General features: G+C 34.5%; 1 protein-coding gene across 3 annotated transcripts in view; it reads left to right on the top strand.

The window, feature by feature from the left end:
• LOC125679417 (mutS protein homolog 4-like) overlaps positions 1-23,873 on the top strand; it is a 67,100-nt gene that overhangs the window by 18,608 nt on the left and 24,619 nt on the right. For all 3 annotated transcript variants that reach the window (XR_008799910.1, XM_056153881.1, XM_056153882.1), the window contains exons 3-17: positions 5,762-5,861; positions 6,410-6,568; positions 8,649-8,947; positions 9,074-9,179; positions 9,303-9,409; positions 13,210-13,358; positions 13,513-13,636; positions 16,369-16,435; positions 16,528-16,649; positions 16,946-17,137; positions 17,386-17,609; positions 18,842-18,961; positions 21,598-21,610; positions 21,725-21,778; positions 22,459-22,643. Coding sequence is in view for 2 of the 3 variants with exons in the window: in XM_056153881.1 (XP_056009856.1) it covers positions 5,762-5,861; positions 6,410-6,568; positions 8,649-8,947; positions 9,074-9,179; positions 9,303-9,409; positions 13,210-13,358; positions 13,513-13,636; positions 16,369-16,435; positions 16,528-16,649; positions 16,946-17,137; positions 17,386-17,609; positions 18,842-18,961; positions 21,598-21,610; positions 21,725-21,778; positions 22,459-22,643 (2,021 nt within the window). In the remaining variant the exon portion in view is untranslated. The remainder of the gene's footprint in view (positions 1-5,761; positions 5,862-6,409; positions 6,569-8,648; positions 8,948-9,073; positions 9,180-9,302; positions 9,410-13,209; positions 13,359-13,512; positions 13,637-16,368; positions 16,436-16,527; positions 16,650-16,945; positions 17,138-17,385; positions 17,610-18,841; positions 18,962-21,597; positions 21,611-21,724; positions 21,779-22,458; positions 22,644-23,873) is intronic.

Consider the following 23,873-nt stretch of genomic DNA (forward strand, 5'->3'; position numbering starts at 1 on the left):
AGTGCATGGTTAAGTCCCTCTATCACTGCATTCCTGCATCGCTGTCTCATGAATTTAATATTAAATAATTCCTAACATATTTTCCCACTATACTTGTTTCCAAGCATACTTTCAAATATTCCTTAAACCCACATATAACCTAAAAACTCACAGCTTCAAGTGATTTTCTTTGTTGATGTAGCCATGTTAGGTATACGTAGCCAGTCAATTTGAACCCCAGTTCATTTCCATACTCGTACTCATTTTGAAACATAATGTCTGTGTGAACTAATATCCCCACAAATATTTTTAGTGAAATATTTTGGATGAAATCATCCCAGTTGGGTTAAATACTTATTATTCAAAAACTGTAGGTTTGAATATTGAACTAATATCACAGCTTTCTTAAGTTTGGTCCCCATCCACTCCAGTCTGTTTTTACGCTTAACTATTGAAATGGAGTGTAAGGGGTCAGACTAGGCTTTAATAGCATTATCAATTTTCAAAAGCTTTAGAAAAATTATACAATTTTAGGTCACTTGAGTAAACTCAGATGACATATTGCTATTGGTCTGCGTCCGTTGTAGTCCGTCGATGTTAACAATTGAATATTTTTAACTAAATTCTATAACTGAAAGGTGAAGATAACGAACAGCGATCAATCTACGATTCGAATAACTGAATTCTTTTCAAATTTAGTATGAAGCACACAAATTTACATTAAACCTTCCTGACATAGTGCATATTCAAGTTTGTTAAAATCATTTCCCGGGAGGTATGGTGTGGTAACAATAGGGGATCAATGTTTTATATGCTGATATATTTAAAGGAAAATTTTTTAAAGATATCTCTTGAACTATTTAAGCTAGAGCTTTCATATCTTGTATATACAATTTTTATGGCAAAACAAATCTGACCTATTCAGTGTGTCCTGAACTACATTGTGTTTAAGGTAAAACTTATACGATACCAATTTTGATGCACCAGATGCGCATTTCGACAAATAATGTCTCTTCAGTGGTTGGCGTGGGTTCGGATCCTGCTTGCACCGGTAAGTGAGAAAGTTTCCCAGTTTACTCTCGGAAGGTCAGTGGTCTCTTCCCAGGTACATTGTATCTGGGTTCTCTCTTCCACCAATAAAAACTGGGCACCACCAGATAACTGAAAAATTGTTGAGTGTGGCGGAAAACAGCTAAAACAATCAATCATATTATGTTCTTTGACCTTGTGACCCTGAACTCTGAGTTTGACCTACTTTTAAGAAAGTATAACTTATTAAGTATATCCAGGACTATTTTAGATAGGGCTTTCATGTATTGTATATAGATTACTTATGGCTAAGTCTTTCATATCATACCAAGACCTATGACTTCATACCTTGGTCTTATCCAGAACAGCAATATCATGCTTGTCATATCTTTGTGTTATATGATTTCATTTTAGTAATGTTGTGTTCTTTAGAGGTAGGTTTGGGTCACATTATTCATGAGAATAAAGATTGATAAAATAGCATTTAAAAATCAAAACAGCAGGGCCAAGGTGACTCAGGTGAGCGATGTGGCCCCTGGGCCTCTTGTTGATTTTGATATTTGTACAGATATCATTTGTATGAGAAATGGAACTCTTTTTTCTTCTTTTACAAATACATGTATTATCATATGGATCCATCTGTGTTGATTATTTAATCAAAGGACTACATTCAATGTATTAAATGCAAATTTATTGATATGTCTGTGGTTGAATTACTCATGTATGTATATATTTTTTTGGCACATGCAATTACATGTATAATGTATATATATATATATATATACTAATTGTACATATAACATCTCCTGTAATATAATAAAATATATGACTGAGAATAAAAGACCTGCTGTTTTCATTGCTACCATGGAATATTAAAAGATTAGAATAATTCAAATATCTTAATGAATTCTGTAATATATGAATTTGATATTTGTATACAATTGCCTCACTGGTGTTCAATGTGAACTTTGGTTTATCATTTCAGTTTGCTCTTTATATCAAATCAAAATTTAAGACAAATAAGGAATTATTTCCGAAATTGGTTAATATGGTACATTGTAGTAAAATAATCAAAAGTTTATTCATATGAGATAGCTAAATTCCACATGGATGACCAGTGACTGATTCTTAATTGTCAACATTTTCACCAAACAGTTTAGAAATTACCCCGGTACATACTATTGGGGGATTATAAAATTCCTTGAAAAGTGACATATTTTTAAATATCACCTTTTCAAGGAGAAAAATCCCTTTAAGTATATGAATCCTATGAAGAAATTAAAAGAGAGGTGGCTATAGGTATATGCGACCCACCTGATCTTTATTTTTCTGCAACATATTCAAGTGTGTTTTTATCACTTGTATGGTGAGATTCATTTGTGGCAAGAGCTGTTATGATGTCTCGAGTCAGAAAGCACCAGAATCCACTAGGAATAGTTTTAGATCTATGGAGCGCCAAATTAACAAACTCAAATATTTGAAGATATCTTTAATTATTTGAAGATATTATCAATTCATTTCATGCACGCAACATTGCAATCAAAGATCTCTTCAAATAATTAATATCTTCAATTCTGCATTATATATATATATTGCGAGCATGAATTGAATTATTGATATCATTATTTATTCTGCTGAATTGATGCACGCAATAATTTAATTGTTGCTCTCCTCAAATGAATTATAATTTAATGATACCAACAATAGAATTAATGCATGCTACAATTCAATTGAAGAGAGCAATAATTCATTAATGCTAACATCACTTAATGTGCACAATAATTGAATTATTGCTCTCTTCTATTGAATTAATGATATCATTAATTAAATTGATGCGTGGAATAATTATTTTAGAGAGATTATCTAATTGAGATATAATCTTCAATTCAAGATATCCACAATTGAATGATTTCTTTAATTGAATTGTTGCTCTTTTAAAAAAAAATGATGCGCGAATTAATTGCTTATGAAATAGCCTTGTATATATAATTAAAAAGATCCTCCATTGAATTAAAAGAGATAATCAAGTCATTCATACAGAGCTCTAAATTAATTTTTGCGAGCAATATTTCCACCACATGGATGTGCGCATCAATTGAATTAATGAGAGCGATAATTGATTTGATGTGCGTATATTATTGGACTTTAATTTGAGCTTATGTAAAACATTAATAAGATTTTAAAAATCAACCTGGTGAATTTGTATTATAAAGGTCATGAGAGGACACGTCCAGTTTTTGAACAAAAACAGAAGGTAATATATTCCCTTGAATTTGCAATTGGTCATCTCTGTCCTCAGATCGGCAGGGAAAGGAGTGGGGGTCCAAATCACTTTTATGAGGGAGATTATTTCTCATTCGAAGGCGCGAATTGCCGATGTTCAGGGAATGTTTTAAATCTCTACTTGCCTTTCGAGACTGGTTCATCAATAAAACTTACAAATATGTAACTTGAATTTTACCTTCCGTTATAATAGTTCAATTTATGCGCAATGTACCAGGTTCAATTGTCGGTGTGTTTCAGACGTTGTTAATGGGGGGGGGGGGGGGGGGGGGGTGTCCAACACGTAACACGTTTAGGGAAGGGCGTAATGAGTGCCAAAGGCACGAAATCTCTAAACAAAAATATCTAAGATGAAGCAAAATCGTGATTTTTGGGGGTTCTCTATTACAATTTTGTCCTCATATTTCAAGGTGAGATGATAGTCAAAATTGACATAATGTGCATGTACATATCATAAACATGTAGATATTTTTGTAACAGTATATAAAGGAACCGGGAACAAATCCTGATTCTGAAGTTATGTTATATAAACTGGTGTTATAAACCGGATTTTCAAAGAATTTATGGTTTTTGCAACGTTTGATTAAAGTTTTCTGTAAGGTCACATCTATGTAGTTACATATATAAACAGAATGTTCATGAAAATGTTCCCTTTTAGAGTGGAATTAAGATATCGCTTAACATTTCTTTACAAAGATATCTAATTTTTATTCATGTCAAAAGTCAACAAAAAACTTAAAGTGATACAAAAAATGTATATAATTATGAATACTTGTTTTAGATCCTTTAGGCACTGTATTACAGAATTTTGATTTTATTTATCATACTTTTTGGTCGAATTACTACAGAGTCTGGCCCGTACAGCATGCATTGGCAAACGAGGGAGTCTATAATCATAGAAGTATATATATATATATATATATATATATATATATAATAATGATGATTATCATAAGTTATTATTACATTAAAAGTCATCATTATGGACACTACTACCCCTCCCCCCGACCGGTCGCGGTAGCTCAATGGTAGAGCGTTCGCTTCGTAACCGGGAGGTCGTGAGTTCAAGCATCGTTCATGCGTCAAACCTAAGACGTTAAAATTGGTAGTGTTAATTGCTCCTTCGCCAAACGCTCGACATTTAGAAGTGAGAATCACGGATCTTTTGGATGTGGCCTTATAAACGTATATCCCTTGTCGTACATGTAGTAGGTGTTGGCACGATATTTCAAAGAACCCTCACTGCTACGACCCTGAACCCTATGGATACATTGGATAGGTCTAAATTCGTGGTACTCCGCTTAAAGCTGGTTACGTCTCAATATGAATAAAATATTCTCGACGGGACGTAAAATATATAATCAATCATCCAATCAATACTACCCCCCCCCCCTTTTTTTATTTTCTTGCGGCGATAATTTCAACGAAATGTGTGGATTCCCTGTCTATCCCATCCCAATTTCGATTTATATCATCGTTTCACGCTTTTTTGTAAGCTTTAGAGATTTGGCCTTATTTATTTAGCGTGGTGAGAATGATTGTTTGTATGTTTCAGAGTGTTTGATTGCCCGTGTGTATCAGAGTGTTTAACTGGCTGCGTGTATCAGAGTATTTAATTGGCCATGTGCGTCAGAGTGTTCAATTACACGTGTGTGTCAGAGTGTTCATTTGCACGTGTGTGTCAGAGTGTTCAATTGCCTGTGTGTAAAGGAAAGTGTTCAATTGCCCGTGTGTAAAGGAAAGTGTTCAATTGCCCGTGTGTAAAGGAAAGTGTTCAATTGCCCGTGTGTAAAGGAAAGTGTTCAATTGCCCGTGTGTAAAGGAAAGTGTTCAATTGACCGTGTGTAAAGGAAAGTGTTCAATTGACCGTGTGTAAAGGAAAGTGTTCACTTGATAAGCAAAAATTCAAGGAGTGAAAAAAACGATATTTCACAAATTTCGACCGCAGCAATGTCTTCTATGTTGTTTTTAGTACCAAATAGTAAATTTTCGTACTAAAATACCAATAACTGTAGAAGTGTTCAGTTGCAGGTGGGAAGTTAAGGTGTTCATTTGACACGCGTTACACGTATGTGTGTGTGTGTGTGTGTGTGTGTGTGTGTGTGTGTGTGTGTGTGTGTATATCCATCAATATAATTCAAATAAACTGACAACTTCATCATATCTGACTTTGGAGTCTTGCTGAACTCAGGGAAATCATAACCCTTGACACCATGATCCAGCAGGGCAGAACCTCTATGGTTTCAAAGTTTCACATTGATCATATATCTGAATCAGAATTAAAATCTTTTCAAAATATACAAGTTTACATCATTCTTAAATTGATATGCAATTAACCACATGAAGCCTAAACTAGCTGACATATTTGTTAGCTCAAGATCTCTTGGTGCTCTGGTGAACAATTATGGCCCATTATTATGAGCTGCTTGTTCAATTTATTAATTTACATTTGTATGTCTGTATATTACAGAAAATTCAAAGCCAGCTATCATACCATCATCTGCTGTTCATTTTTCAAAAACTGTCAGAAATACAAGTGTAATGAAGGATAAAGGGCCACATAATGTAAGGTAAAGTTATGATGCTAGTGTCTCTTGAAATGAGGCACTGCCTAATGATAGAGGTGGCACATCAGTGCACACCAATTTCTTTGTTCAGTCCTGAAATTCCATTGGTTACCATGTGTTTCAACAATTGTTACAAGTGTATTAATTGTAATATACAGTAGACTTTGCCTATTTTTTAATTTTCAAAAACATCAAGGGCATATTGTTTTGGTATATTTCATTGTCTGTCTGCTGTCTAACTTTGGTTAAAACTTGAAAGTTATATACAAGTGAGATTTCATACCTGTTGAACTGGAAAGTCAAATTCTAGTCAACAGTATGACTAATCAGGATCATTTTCTGAGGTCAAGGCTTTGATTGATCAAATTCATTTGTTGAGGTCAAGATCATATTAGCCACATTTGAGTGTGGGCACACTCAGGAGCATAGTATTTCACAAGCACGTTTTGTAAATGCATGTAGTCAGTAGACAGATGACTAATGGACAAACAGCTTCCTGTTCAGATTCCAACATATTCAGTATCAAATATATATATTGTTCATGTTTTCAGTGAAAACAGACAAAGACTTGATGTTGCTAATGGCATACAACAGTTAAGGAATGGAGTAGCATCAGAACTGCTGGATTACTCAAACAAAAAGAGGACAAAAAGTTGTACTTTTGCTGAAAGACACACATTTTCCTCAATATCATCTGCACAAATAACAAGGTTAGTGTTGAAATCCAAAGAGCACTTACTGCCTTTGTTAGCATGATGATGTCTCACTTTCGTCCATTAGCTTTGCATTAGATAATGATTTGTCTGTAAAAGCTCGCACAATATCTGTTGCCCTCAATACCAGTAAACAGTTGTTGATTTGTTTTCTACATATAGGTCAATGTCCAAGTACTTCTCTATTCCTTAAAAGTAATCGTAGTAATATGCAAGCTTCCTGACATAGTACAGATTCAAGTTTGTTCAAATTGTGGCCCAGGGGTGTAGGTCGGGGTCTTAAAATGGGATCAAAGGTTTATATGCAGATACATGTATATAGGAAATATATTTTAAAATGTTCATCTCAACAACAGTGGGGCCATGATATCTAAGAATTTTGAGGTAGTTCAAATTCAAGTTTGTACTCTTCAGAGGTCCTTGGAGGTAGGGTGGGTCACAAAAGGAGGTAAAAGTTTTATATGGGAATATAAAGGAAATTAATTAAAAACTAGTTCTTTTTAAGAGTACCAGGGCAACACTAAATCATATCAAAATGCAAATATTCCTAAATATTGTGGAGTTTAGTTTTTTAAAATTAAAAATTATTAACTCTGTGTGGACCAAATTTTACATGCATGTATACAGGAAAGAAAATCTTTATAAAAGTCTTCTCCAGAAAAGAAAGGTCATGTTATAGTTATACTGGTATCGAGGCATCCTCATGATTGTGAATTCAAGTACTCTTATATTATGAATAAAACTGGGGTAGAATTTTTCATTGGAATAAAGATTGAATTTTTTTTTCTTTTTCAAAAATCACATCATCTGAACAACAGCAGGGCTAATTGGAGCAATGTGGCCTATGGGCTTCATTTTGTCTTAAAGTTTAGAACCCTATGGCATCAAACCTGACTATAATAGAGAAGATTACCCTTATTTTTCACTATCATTTAAAGTAGACCCTCATAGGATGCATATATATATATCCAAGGCCAAAAATAAAAAATTGATTTGTTTGATGTACTCCGACCGACCCGTCAAATTTGCTCCTACCCAATAATTTTTTTCAGTAATTTTAAATTTCATTTTTTTTTTTTGGTTCCCTTGAAAAATAGAAAATTCTCCTTACTTTAAAACTAAATGTTAAAAAATTTCATGATATTAAAAAACAAACAAACAAAAACACCTACCTACCGACCCACCTTGAAAAATGTGGGTCGGAGTACATCAAACAAAAATATTTTTAATGATGGCCCAAAACATTTTTTAATATCTTTTAACCAAGGCTTATGATATTTGGAATGTGGATGCACCATTATCAGACAATGCATTATATATACATGTAAATGAACAATGTACTACCATGACACACTTATAATCTTGACTTGAAGGTCAAATATTTATTATTTTTGACATGTTTGTGTTCCTTTTGTGTACATGATTCACTATTGGATTGAAGTCATGCTTACCTCCATGACACAATGACTTGACATAAAGTTTAAATTCTTTTATTTTGTGTATACATCTTTGAATAAGGTTTATATGTGTTTCTCATTTGACACAGACTTGTGATTTACACATGATGCACATATATGTATATATCGACACCATATATGATATTGAGCTGTGTCACATATTTATGACCTTGGCATTTCACAGGTATCAACAAATAACTATTTTGAAACTAAATAGATCAAAACTTCAGATTTGCATATATGAAAGGTCAAGGTCAAATCTCATGTAATTTAAGGTATTGTTTATCACAGTAGATTTAGGACATTTGGATCCATATTCTTTCACATTCACAACTTGTTCACTGCATATTACTACTCATCTTTCATATGATGAATGGGAAACAGGTGATATAACACAAGTACAAGGTAGTTGTTATAAATAGATGGTGAAAGCAAATAATGGATATGAAAAACAAACCAAAGACACTAAATTTCTATCCCATAAACAAATCGGTTATTTCAACGACCTTGAAATTTCATTGAACAAGTTTTACTTAATTGTGATCCAATCAAGATACTTGTAGTTGGTAAGTGCATGGATACATATTAGTTGGCACTCAAGAATCAATTAATTATTACAGCTCAGACAGTAGCTTTGGAGAAGCCAGTAATAGATTATTTACCAACGGAAGGAATATTCCCATGAATTTTAGTGAGAGAAGTACCCCAAGCACAAGTGACCTGAATCCAAGTGGAGGTACATCACAAACAAATGAGATGAACTGTAGAAGCAGTGCGGGTACAAGTGGATACAACTGTGGAGCAGATACCAGTTCTAGTGACTGGTCCATAGGGTCCATAGGGAAGACGAAAAGGTTGTACATGTCAGAAACTCCTCTTCCAGGAGTGACCAGGACTCTGCAAGCAAATTTTCCTTCAGGTACTGATTACTGGTGTTCAGAAATATTACTTTGTCAATGTATTGTTACCTTCAAGATATAGGATTGTTTTGATATCATAATGGTGTTCAGTCATAACAGTATCAAACACTAGTTATTTGTTGTAGGGTCCAGTAGCTTTAAGACACCTGTGAATGTGAAAAGAAAGGGTACAAGCTCATCAAGTAAAGGAATGACATCATTTTTTATGGGAAGTTCATCCGGAAAATCTATGCAAGTTATTTTGCAAATACTATAGTGACAGTAGCACAAGTAAAACACTTTTTAATCTTGAATTTGAATTCAAGTGAAATTTGAATTACAAATGGTTCATTTATTTTTATAATTGTACTTTAGTAGCTCCACCTCTATGCTTGGATCTGCTCGCCATAGATCATGTGAGCCAAAGTCTACACCACACAGCAGGTCAGCTGCCATCAACCCTAACTCAGCAATCATTGTGGGTTAGTGTTATACACATTTCTTTACCTGGTATGGAATAGCAATTACATGTACCAGATACACCTTATATATAGAGACCCAAATGAAATGGGACATTGGATTTTCCTTGCATTTTTTTGTACAGTAGAATGTTTAAAGCTTGGATGTGGATTGGATTTTAATTTTTAGTTAGCTTTTCTGATCACCTTTTGTCTGGCATCCGTCCATATTTTTTTAACATTTTAGAATTCTTCTCCAGAACCACTGGGCTAATTTCAACCAAACTTGCCACAAAGCATGCTTATATAAAGAGAATCGAAGTTTGTTCAAATGAAGTGCCACGCCCAATTCGAAGTGAAGATTATTAAGAATTAGTGAAAATTTTGTGGCATCTTTTAAAAATCTCCATCTCAAGAACCACTTAGCCAGTTTCAATTCAACTCTGCACAAATTATTCTTTGGTAAAGGGATTCATGTTTCTTCAAATAAAGGGTCATGCTCCTTCCAAAGGGGAGATAATCAAGAAAAGACAAAAATTGGGTGATGTCATACATCTTCTTAAGAACCTCTGGGGTAGAAAAGTTGAAATTTAAATGAAAGCTTCCTGACATAGTGTAGATCCAAGTTTATCGAAATCATGGTCCCCGGGGGTGGTCAAATCATGGTCCCTGAGGGTAGGTGAGGCCATAATAGGGAATCAAAGTTATACATGAGGATATCATAAGAAAAATCCTCTCAAGAACAACATGATAATCATATTGATATGCAAGTATCCTCAGATAGTGCAGATTCAAGATTGTTCAAATCATGACCCCTGGGGTAGGATGGGGCCACAATAGAGGATTGAACTTTTACATGGGTATGTATAGGGGAAATCTATAAAAATATTTATTTCATTAACAGCAGAGCCATGATTAGTCATATCAATATGCAAGCATTCTCAGGGAGTGTAGATTCAAGTTTGTTCAAACCATGACCCCCAGGGGTAGGATGGGTTCACAATAGAGGATGAAAATGTACGTAAGATATATAGGGAAAAAATCTTCTCAAGAACAACATGACCATTATTAGTCATACTGATATGCAAGCATCCTCAGGGAATTCAAATTCAAATTTGTTCAATTCAGGGGCCTCAGAATAGGTTGGGGCCACAATAGGACATCATAGTTTTATGTAGGAATATACAGGATATTAATAAATGTGCATAATTTGTCTGCCCTACTCCTCCCACAGTTTTCAAGTGAGAGCCTTATTATGCCCCCCCTTTAAAGAAGAGGGGCATATTGGTTTGCACCTGTTGGTCGGTCAGTAGACCACATGTTGTCCGCTCAATATCTTGAGAACCATTCACTTGATGATAATGATATTTCATATGTGGGTTGGTTATGAGTAGAAGAGGACCCCTATTGTTTTTCAGGTCAAAGGTCAAGGGTCAGTCTACTCTGGACATAGGGATATAATGTCCGCTCAATATCTTGAGAACCCTTTGCTTGAAAAACATCAAACTTAGCACACTGGTACATCCTAAGGAGTAGATGACCCCTATTGATTTTGAGGTCATATGGTCAAAGGTCAAACTGGGCATAGGAATATACTGACCATTCAATGTCTAGAGAACCCTTTGTTTGACAGACATCAAACTTGGTACACCAGTACATCTTCAGAAGAAAATGACCCCTATTGATTTTGAGGTCAAAGGTCAAGGGTCAAACTGGACATAGGAATATACTGTCCGTTCAATATCTTGAGAACCCTTTGCTTGATAGACATGAAACTTAGTACACTGGTACAACTTCAAGAGAAGATTACCCCTATTCATTTTGAGGTCACATGGTCAAAGGTCAAGGGTCAAACAGGACATTAGAATATACTTTCAATATCTTGAGAACCCATTGCTTGATAGACATGAAACTTGGTACACTGGTACAACTTCAGGCGAAGATGACCCCTATTCATTTTGAGATCACATGGTCAAAGGTCAAGGGTCAAACAGGACATTAGAATATACTGTCCGCTCAATATCTTGAGAACCCTTTGCTTGACAGACATCAGACTCCTATTGATTTTGAGGTCACATGATCAAAGGTCAAGGGTCAAACTAGACATGGAAATATACTGTCTGCTCAGTATCTTGAGAACCTTTTCTTGACAGACATCAATCTTGGTATCTTTTCAGGAGAAAATGACCCCTATTGATTTTGAGGTCACATGTTTAAAGGTCAAGGGTCAAACTGGACATGGAAATATACTGTATGCTCAATATCTTGAGAACCCTTTGCTTGACAGACATCAAACTTAGTACAGTGGTGTATATTCAGGAGGAGATGACTCCTGTTGATTTTGAGGTCACATGGTCAAAGGTCAAACTGGACATAGTAATATACTGTCCACTCAATATCTTGATAACCCTTTTGCTTAACAGACATCAAACTTAGTACTCTGGTACATCTTCAGGAGAAGATGACCCATATTGATTTTGAGGTCTACAGTCAATTGTTGAACTGGACATAGTAATATATTGTCTCCTATATTTTAAGAATTATTTGCTTAATTGTCACCAAACTTGGTACACTGGTACAGCATAAGGAGTAGATGACCCCCTATTGATTTTTAGGTCACATGGTCAATTCACTCTTGACATAGGAATATATTGTCTGCTCAATATTTTGAATTGATGATACTACTATCAATTAAATGATGTGTGTGTATAACCCTTTTCAATTTTGCACCATGGAGGCATATGTGTTTTACAAACATCTCTTGTTTTGTGGAGTGTTTCTATGGGTATTGAAGATGTGCATGTCAGATGGATTTTGATTTTCTACAATTTTTGAGAAAATTACAGGTTGTTGAACTTAGTCTATTTGGAAATTAATATTCTATGGAGGGTACATAATTTGTCCGCCCAACTCCTCCCACAGTTTTCAAGTGAGGACCTTCTTATTTTGTGGAGTGTTTGTATAGGTACTGAAGATGTGCATGTGGGATGGATTTTGATTTTCTACAATTTTTGAGAAAATTACAGGTTGTTGAACTTAGTCTATTTGGAAATTAATATTCTATGGAGGGTACATAATTTGTCCGCCCAACTCCTCCCACAGTTTTCAAGTGAGGATCATCTTATTTTGTGGAGTGTTTGTATGGGTATTGAAGATGTGCATTTGGGAAGGATTTTGATTTTCTTCCATTTTTGAAAAAATCGCAGGTTGTTGAACTTGGTCCATTTTGAGGAAATCTCGATTTTTAAGCTAAGACCCTTTGTTCATATGAAAGTTTGTCACAGCCTCATGATGACTGACAATACCTGAAGCAAAGTTATACATTTTATAGCACAAGAAAAACACCCTATGTAAGCATTTCACGGGCGTATTATGTACCGTTTGCAGTACTCTTGTTAATCTCAAATCACTGAAAATGGAAATCTTACTGAAAATTGAATGTCAAATTTTACTGGGAAATGTCAGTAAAATATTGAGTGATCAGAAAATGGATTTATTAGAGATCGACATAATTATTGCAAACATGGACTTAGTTAATTGCTTTTTCAAATTTTAATGGACAAGAACCTTGTCTTTGGTAAGTTTTTGAATTTACACGAAAGCAAATTTTTTTTGTATTAAGAGATAGAAATACAAACATGAAACATCAATAAGCAGTCCAGAAAGCAGTTCAGATATTTTGTTTACTGCTGTTGAAATTGAGTGCAAACAAATGACACTCATATTGGTTTGATATACATTTTAGTGTAATTTACACCACCTGAACACATTCTTAGCAATCACATATCGATAGAATGAAGCTTTCATACCTGTTCTCTTTTTAGCAATTGTAGAGGGACGTGGCATGGCAAGAGGAGAGATAGGAATGGCCAGCATTGATTTAAGGTCCCCAACACTTAATTTATCTCAGTTTTCAGACACACAGACATATGTACAGACTATGACCAAGCTACACAGATATCAGCCTATGGAGGTAAAATTCAATTACACAAGTCTATTAGTTGGACCTAAAATTCTAGTCTATGTGCCCTTTCAAAATTCCACATATCACGTACACTCTGTAAAAACTTTCTGACACTAACTTTCATAGAAAGTATTCATTATAAATTTACTTTTACCATGTATAGATAATAATGCCCAGTACTGCCTTTGACAATGGTGCCATGACTAAGCTATTCAAACTTGTGACACACCAATTCCAGAATTCTAATATTGCCACAGTCCAAAGAAAATATTTCAATGAAACGAAAGGTAAACCATCCATCCATCTACGTGATATAGTCTTTGGTCACCTGAGTGACTCGGGTGACCTAGCAATTACAATTGGTCTATGTCTGTCATCATCTGATGTTTGTTGACAAGTGAACATTTTTAACTTCTTCTTTATATCTTTTCAAATTTGGTATAAAACATGTTTGAGACAAGGGGGGCATAAATTGAAAATTTCAGGACTCCTTCACCCCATGGACCTCAATTGGGACAGGGCAAAAACTGCCAAAAACTTACCGATTTTCAAAAATCTTCTCTACAACTGTGCATTTGTAGGAAAACTAAATGCATAGTCATGTAGAGCAGGAAGGTCTCTCCGAAAACTGTAAATGTCATGATTCCCAGGGGAGAGGTTTTGACTTCAGAGCAGGGCCAAACTTGGTAAATAGTGTTTATGTGAAAAATATTTCACTAACATCTTCTGTAATGCTATTGATACTACATTGAAAGTAAATGGATATTTAGAAGGAGCAGGTAGTACTTTACCAATATAATAAATTTCATGATTCCAAGGCTAGGGGTTTGGTTCAAAGATGGGGCTAAAATTATCATAGTGATTATTGTCTTTAACATTTGAAAGACTTCTTCTTTAGTTTTGCTGATACTGTATAATAACTAAATGCATATTTAGGTAAAGCAGAAAGGGATGTACCCCAAAATTGTGATGAATTTCACAACCCCAGGTTTATGATTCTAGAGTGGGTCCAAAATAATAGCATATATATACATACATGTATATTATGTAAAGTCTTTCATCGATATGGGCACTTTTGGGAGCACTTGTGTTTTAAGAACACTTTTTTTTTTATATTTCGATCTGCTCAATATTAGAATTTAGCTTAGATATGCAGAACAGGAAAATTATTGTAGATTTCATAGCCCTTGGGGCTATTGTGATACTTTTAACTAATACTCAGTTGACGGATAAAGTCTCATTTTTTAGCTCACCTGAACCGAAGGTTCAAGTGAGCTTTTCTGATCGCTTTTTGTCCGTTGTCTGTCTGTCCGTCTGTCTGTCTGTCTGTTAAACTTTTCACATTTTCGACTTATTCTCCAGAACCACTGGGCCAATTTCAACCAAACATGGCCAAAAGCATCCTTGGGTGAAGGGCTTTCAAGTTTGTTCAAATGAAGGGCCATGTCCCTTTCAAAGGGGAGATAATAACAAAAATGCAAAAATAGGGTGGGGTCATTTAAAAATCTTCTTCTCAAGAACCACTGGGCCAGAAGAGCTGAAATTTACCTGAAAGCTTTCTGACATATTGCAGATTCAAGTTTGTTCAAATCATGGCCCCCGGTGGTAGGATGGGGCCACAAGGGGGGATCAAAGTTTTACATACAAATATATAGGGAAAAACTTTTAAAAATCTTCTTCTCAAGAACCACTAGGCCAGAAAAGCTGAGATTTACATGAAAGCTTCCTGACATAATGCAGATTCAAGTTTGTTCAAATCATGGGCCCCTGGGGTTGGATGGGGCCACAATAGGGGATCAAAGTTTTACATACAAATATATAGGAAAAATCTTTAAAAATCTTCTTCTCAAGAACCACTGAGTCAGAAAAGCTGATTTTTACATGAAAACTTTCTGACATAATGCAAATTCAAGTTTGTTCAAATCATGGCCCCCGGGGGTAGGATGGGGCCACAAGGGGGGATCAAAGTTTTACATACAAATATATAGGGAAAAACTTTAAAAAAGTTCTTCTCAAGAACCACTAGGCCAGAAAAGCTGAGATTTACATGAAAGCTTCCTGACATAATGCAGATTCAAGTTTGTTCAAATCATGGGCTCCAGGGGTTGGATGGGGCCACAATAGGGGATCAAAGTTTTACATACAAATATATAGAAAAAATCTTCTTCTCAAGAACCACTGAGTCAGAAAAGCTGATTTTTACATGAAAACTTTCTGACATAGTGCAGATTCAAGTTTGTTCAAATCATGGCCCCCGGGGGTAGGATGGGGCCACAAGGGGGGATCAAAGTTTTACATACAAATATATAGTTAAAATCTTTTTCTCAATAACCACTGAGTCAGAAAAGCTGATATTTACAAGAAAACTTTCTGACATAGTGCAGATTCAAGTTTGTTCAAATCATGGCCCCCGGGGGGTAGGATGGGGCCACAAGTGGGGGGGGGGGGGGGGGGGGGGGGTTCAAAGTTTTACATACAAATATAGGAAAAATCTTTAAAAATCTTCTTCTCAAGAACCATTGGGCCAAAGAAGTTGACATTTACATGAAAGCTTTCTGACATAGTGTAGATTCAAGTTTGCAAAGGGTAGTTTGGGCCATAATAGGGACTAAGGTTTTACATGCAAATATATATGGAAAGTCTTCAGATATGGGCCAAGGTGACTCAGGTGAGCGATGTGGCCCATGGGCCTCTTGTTTAAATTTGTGTCTGTTCATCTGTCTCTATTATAAAAGGATAGTCACTATTGCTATTTTATATTTAAAGGTCAAGGTCAACAATATAATCTGTGGGTGATGTATCTAGTATTGTACTGGTTTAGCACGGAAACTTGGCAAGAAGTCTTCTTCTAATGTTACGTACGCCTTTTAAAAAGCACAGAAATTTAATTTTCTTATTAATGATACATGTATATATTGTTATATCCATATGTACATTAGATAACTTTTGGATTTCAAATAATTAACATACATATCAGATAGTTAGTGCACCACTTTGAATGTATGTATATTACTTTCAGGTTTACAATGTGTGAAACAGCTTTGTGTTTCTGATTTTAATTCAGTTGTTATGGAGCTAACAAACAAGTAAGCACTGACTGACATTCTGTTTAGAAATATTGGTAATGTTGATATTTAGGATACTTGTATGAAAAGCCGCCCTCTTTGTTTTAACACAGGTACTATTGCTTGGCAGCGGTAGCTGCTCTTGTGAAGTATGTGGAATTTACTCAGAATATGATACTAGCACCAACATCAATCAATGTCACTTTCAGTGGATGTGAAAATACAACCATGATTGGTAATTTCCATTGTGCAATAATTGTGTACACCTAAAAATACATTGAAGTGTAAAAGTGTTAGCTATAAATTGGATTCATATATTTTTAGTATATATATATTAGTTTTTGCAAGGAATGGTGTATTCTAATCAAAAGTTCAGCTTTTGAAATGTGAATAAAACCAAGAAAAGGTGTTTCATTATAACCATGGTTAAATTAATATTCAAAGCAATAAAGAACCTGCAGATGTATTACTGTAGTACATGACTACATGTACTTTTCTCTCTTTTTATTTATTTATTTATTTTGATTTAAGATGCCACTACAGCTGTGAACCTTGAACTCTTACAGAACATACGAGATTCTAAGAGTGAGCACACATTATATGGAGTGTTGAACTACACCAAGACGGTTGGTGGCGCCCGGTTACTGAGAGCTAACATATTACAGCCTCCCTGTGACCATGGAACCATATCCATGAGACACGAGGTGGTCTCTGAACTAACAGGTTTTAACTGGTCACCATGTCAAATTCACTGTGTGAGGCAGTGTCAATCACAAATATATATACATTGGTCATGTAATTTGCATTGTATCCTTTACAAATCATTTCAGTTAAAGTGTCATTTAATATGAATTGATAAAGTTAAAGAATAGTAATATTCAAGTTGTATTTTTCTTTGTTGTAGGAAAAATAGTGAAATAGTAACCTATACATTATAATGTGCAATAGTTTATTATGGTTAATCTCTTCAGAGAAGGAAGATGTGTTTGACAACATTCAGACAGTGATTGCGCGGTTTCTAGACATTGACCATGTCCTGTCTATGTGTGTACAAATCCCCAAACAAGAAACCTTGAAAACTGCTGAGGCTAACATCAACAACATAATTTTCCTCAAACACATTCTAGAGCTAGTTGACCCACTTAGGAATGCTCTCTCTAACTGTGAAAATCGTTTGATGAAACACTATTACAAGGTACATTCTATTCTTGTGTTTATATTGCATGTGGAAATCCATAGTTTTTGGAGGGAGGTGTGAATTTTCATTGAAAGAAATGTGCACTCATTCATACATTGTTGCATCATTTCAAATCTTTGTGCTTGGCTCCTAGCCTCCTATGGTATATGGTAAATTTCAGGAAGCATTTTTATTAGGGCCCTGCAATAAGCGGGTGCCCTGGTATAGTGATTAGCCTGTGTGTGCATTCATGCATCCATTCATACATCCCTGCAAATGCTTTTCTGGGGTTTTTTTTTTTTTTGGCTATCCCTGCAGCTATTGAATTGAACATTTATGCATGAACTTAAATTCTATCAGTGTGTTGAGTTACCGACCCAGAACTTAGCAAATTTCAGTGATTTGACAATTTTCCGAACTTTTTTAATTTTGCTGTCCTTGCAGCTATTGAATTGAAAATGTTTAGATATCATATCAATGACTTATAGAACAAGTTTGAGTCTCCTATAAATGATGCCTCAGATCAGAGCCCTTTTATGATGCTTAAAATTACAGTGATATCTACTTAGCTTGGATGATAGTTTTCATCTATATCAATACATGTACATGTACTTATCTTAATACACCTTACTATAACATGTTTCACAATATGTAATAGAAAGGCGAAGATAATGAACAGTGATCAATCTCATAACTCCTATAAGCAATACAAAACAGAGAGTTGGGCAAACATGGATCCCTGGATATACTAGAGGTGGGATCAGGTGCCTAGGAGGAGTAAGCATCCCCTGTTGACCGGTCACACCCACCGTGAGCCCTATATCTTGATCAGATAAACATAGTTATCCATAGTCAAAATCAGTGTGCCAAGAACGGCCTAACAATCGGCATGAAACACGTCAGACAGCATTTGACCCAATGATAGGTTGTATTGGCAAACTAGATCGTTATTACGACCATAGAATTTGCGAAGAATCTCCTTATTACAGCAACATATTTCCAGCAATTTTGATCATGATCTATACATATTAAACAATTATAGCAAGTACAATATTCTATCTGTTTGGCTGAATTTACTACATAGATAAAATTAGATCTTGAAACTTGTTGCTAGATGTAACTTGATTACTTTAGATTGGACTTTCACCCTCCATTAAGTGTTCTGAGTATGTCATCCCACCCTATATTTGATATACATGTATACATGTGCAATTAACATTAGATTCAATTAGTGTCTCAATATCTTTTAGTCATTAGATGATGGACGATATGCCCTGATGAAAGCCAAGATATGTAGTGTGATTCATGATGACACCAAATATCAGAAAGGAATGCTGCACATGCGCACTCAAAAGTGTTTTGCAGTGAAGGTGAGAGATCATAAATTCACACATTATCACCAGTGTGAGACAGCCATGTGAGATTTTTCTGTCTCACACTGCTGCGACACCATTTGATTGTGACGTCATATATTTTCTATGATATATGTTACACGGTGAAGTAAAATATTTTGTAGTGTTTTCTTTAAATTTCAATTTGATATAGCTTTCTTGTGGGTAGCCTTGGGTGTTTTAGTTTACACTTTTAGTGTAAACCAACTTTGGGTATGCTCTTTCTGGCTGCCTAATAAGTTTTTGCATTGAAATTGAAATGAAGATTTTGATAATTTGAATGTTCTCGAAACTTTTAAATTTATGCACTAAACTGTGGGTAAAATGTGAGAAAAATAATCCTTCATTATTTACTCGTGTGGGATAGGGAAAGCCTCTTCCTAGACTGTGAATCTTGTCCCCTCGATGGAATTTCCCTATAATCCCACACTCGTACTAATGAAGGATTCCATTAGTATCACCTTGGTACTGTGTATTGCCACCCATTATATCACCACCCCCTCATACCGACATCTAAATGGGTAGAATGGACTTTAATACACACTTTAAGAAACCTGATATGATGGTAAACTCACCTATTGCCATTCACCACCTGTTTTGCGGTACAAAAGGTCAAATTACCTTTTACATACCCTGATAACAAGGCCAACAACCAGGGATCTGAAGCCATAATTATACATACAGGTGACTCTCGATGGCTCGAACTTCTCAATCTCTCAAAGTGAAATCATGGTCCTGATTTTTTTCTCCATATAACTAAGCAAATTTACTATCGATCTCTAGAACGTTCGATCTCTTGAACGTTCTCAATCTCTCGAAGTTAGTTGGGTCCCGTAAAACATTTTTCATTGTTTTTCACTCATGATCTCTCGAAGTGGTGGTAGCGTATACCCACCGTTACCCTTGTGTAAAATTATTTCCGCTTGGACTAACCTGGATTTTGTTAAAGGGACTGATTCACGATTTTCTCCAAAATTTTCTTTTTCACTTTTAATGATCAAAATCTACTGTCTAATGTGTTTAAAAGATTTCACATAAAAATTAAGGTTATATATTAATTATCACAGAAGCTCATTTTAGAGAGTTTATTACTTGTTTTGTAAACAAAGATTGTCGTATGTTACATTGTTTACAAAATTTTCATAAGAAATGGATGTCGGTCTAAACTTATTATATCTTTCACATTTCAAGCATTTTGGGGTAAAATGTTAAAATTTGTGACTATGCAAAATTAAGATGCTTTATATTACAAAATCAATATTTCACTTGTTTTTGTTTGTATACATAAAAAGACTCTCAAGTTTTTGTTTACATAACACATATTTAAGGCTAAAATATTGCTTTAATTCTTGCATTCAGAAGGTCAAATCTTTGACTGTCAACATTAAATGAGTTATATTTTTAATATTTACCATCAAAAATGAAAAATAATTTTATAAAAAATCGTGAACCAGTCCCTTTAAATGCCAGAGGCTAGCGTGGGTGGTCTTGGCAGTTAGAGGTGTTTGTGTAGGTGATACATCCCCTGTGCTTCATTGTGGAGGTGGACACTTGATTATTCAATTGGTTAATTGGTCAGTTTTCACTCCACACAGGGGTCTATATGGTGATAATTAAATGTATGTACTTCAACTTTGAATAAAATCTATACCTGGCAATTTGTTTTGACTTGACAATGAGAGAGTAAGTTTGTTTTTTGTGTAAAGTTACTCTAAAACATCATTTTAATTATTTATTAAAATTTTTGCTTTTTGTAAAGTGATAAAAAATTGTGCTCTGTGTAGTTAGTGACAGTAAAGCTTTATCGGAAATTAATATTGTACGCCTATCTTAACATGAGAAAAGAACAAATAAATATATAAAATTAAATTATTTTTCAAACTCCTGATCTCTTGAAGTTTTATCTAGGTTTCTTGAACTTCGAGTTATCGAGAGTCACCTGTAATTTGTTTGTCCAGTGAATTGTACCAAATCTAAATTTAGCATGTGTATGAAAACGTGTAAGTAATTAGGTAATTGCAATAATGGCTTAAATTTATCTATTTAAAAATTGTCTCTGAAATCATCCAGTAGAATTGCTCCATGTGTAAACAACAAAGAAACTAAACTACTATCAGCTGTTGTAAATTTTGTGTGCCATGTCACTTTTGTGTGTATTAATGTTTGTGACTACATATTTCTGTGTTCCAGAAAAAAGTTGTGGCCATTACATGTGTTTGTCAACTGTTAAACATATTCATGCATCATAGAACCTACCTTGACACAGATGAAATGGTTGTACATATACATTTTACAAATGCATAAGCACAGAACTTCCCCACTATTTAACAAAGATTTGATAATTAACTTAAAGCAGAATGATTTCTTGCATTTACATATCTTGTAGTATGTGGCGACAACAAAAGGACAAAAATTTATTAATTGATCAACCACTGAAATATTCCAACTCTTTAAAATGCCATCCTTACTATAATGCCAAAATAGACTGGGACAAAAGCTGGCTACGTGTATATACACCGAGGTGACACTGTATTTCAACCAATTAATTTTTAATGTTTTCAAATCATAGGCATTGAAAGAAAGCAATAAAACAAGTCATTTTTTCTTCATTTCAGGGAAGCATCAATGGTAAGGTTTGTTTGGTATGAATGAATTTGGCAAATTAAAAAAAATTTCAGCAGACATGATATACATTTAGGATATAATACTGGTAATGATGTTGCATGTAAACAATATTTAAAGGATTGCTAGACATTGGAAGAGGAACATACGCTGGTATTATAGAGGATATCAACAGTAAGTTCATGTCAATGTTTACACTCAGTCTATTATGAAACATTTAATGATAAAATAGATAGCTGATTCCCAATCTGAATAAACTTAAGGTATTCCATGTATAATGAAAGGATAATGAACAATTTTGAAGGGTTTAGATCAACATAAATGTTTATTGTTAAATAATGATGAAAGTGAAGCAGATGAAATTCACATGACTCGTAAATGATTAGAAGCTGTCCTTTTTGCACTTAAAACGTTTTGGAAGAGTTATCTGCCCTTTGTAAAAATAAGGAAAAACTTATTTTCTAAAAATGTGTGTGGTCAATGATTAATTTTATTTCATATTTTCATTAAGAGAAAGTGTTTGTAATTTTCTACCAAGAGATTTGTATGAAAATATAATTTCATTTTAAAATATTGTAATAAAACATGCTTTTCCCTTATACTTCAATGTTAAATTCTAGGTGAAATAAATCAAGCAGTAAACAAAATTTTGAAAATTCCTATGGTGGATTATTTTTATTGGATAAACCTTTCAAAATGATACCATTATTACAAAAATTCCACCATCCATTTATTAGATATGAAATATGGTCATTATACATTGAATACCTTAAAAGAAAAGTTTTATTATAAAGCTTGAGACCTTTCCATCTCTACCAACTTCTATATAGTTTCACTTATATTTTGCTGTTTAGACTTGGCTAACCAGTTGGCAGAGGAATACAGTTTACCAATAGTGACTTCCTACAACTCGACGAGAGGCTTCTTCCTTCAGCTGAACTGTGGACCAAAAAGCCAGTACAGCAGGGATAGCCTTCCTGGGATATTTATCAAAGTCACTAAAGCCAAGAACACACTGTGCTTCACCACCGTAGATCTGGTACATAGTCTGTAGACAAGCAGCCATTTCTGTCTCTCTTCTGTCTTCTCTCTGTCTGTCACATCCTGTCATAAGTAGCTGCTTCCTAGAGAAACTAGTGGTAGTCCTTTCATATAATTTACACCCTGAGTGACACAGTTTGGAATGAGCATTTGTTGGGCATTAAATCATATGACTGTTTTAGATGCTGCATTTATTGACTCAGTTAGAAAGTTTCAGTCTTTAATAGTCAAAGTAGAAATGTGAAATGAGCACTAAACTTACACTGTGATGCATCTTATAATGACAATTTGACTTCATGTTGCTGATGCTGACTGTGATTCAGATAATATTCTCAAGAAGGCTGCATTGGGTAATAAGATTTAGACAAACCAAACATGATATATAAAGCAAGCTAGCACACACAGATGGTACATCTTATGATGAGGGGTTGCATATATGTTTCAGATGATGAATGTGTCTTAGAAAGTACAGTAAGGTTCATATAGCTGTTATAATGTGCACAAATGTGGTTCAAAATAGACATCTAAGCTTAGTCAATAAAATGGAAATGACTACATGTAGGTGGTACTAATGGCATCTGCAGCACGTAAGTAAATCAGTAAGATGCACTTCTGGTGTATAAAAAAAAAAAAAAAAAGAAGGTCCACATAGCATTTTCACTCTGTCTACATCTGACCCACACAAACTTCCTAAATCAATCAAGTGGAAATTATAGGTCACACTCAGCATTCTCAACTTGTGGGCAACTTGTCATTCTGAAATGATTACTGGTGTAATTTTTTCTATGGTACATACATTACAAGTCAAGTTATAGTTTTAAGTAAATTAAACCTATCTTTTCCAGTGTTGCATTTTGTGTGAATTCAAGTTCAGTTATGTTGTAATCATTTGGGGCCACAATATGGGGTCAAAATTTTTCATGGGAATAAAAATTAAAACAAAATCTCTTAAAACTCACAACAGCTGAACAACAGGGCCAATGTAACTCAGATGAGTGATGTGACCCATGGGCCTCTTGTTCATATGGTGTAATTCAATAAATATTTATTTAAGAAATAATTCATTCTATGTGTATACATTCTTTTCCAAAACAACTGCACCCTTTGGTGAGGCATTTCTGACCAGACTAATGGAAATCAGTATTAATTTTTACTTTCTAATGTACCTCTATAATGTTATCATGAAACATACAGATTAATTGTTATAAAAATCACAAATTCAGAATAG

This window comes from Ostrea edulis, chromosome 2, assembly GCF_947568905.1.
Source record: "Ostrea edulis chromosome 2, xbOstEdul1.1, whole genome shotgun sequence".
In the NCBI taxonomy this organism is placed as follows: Eukaryota; Metazoa; Mollusca; class Bivalvia; order Ostreida; family Ostreidae; genus Ostrea; species Ostrea edulis.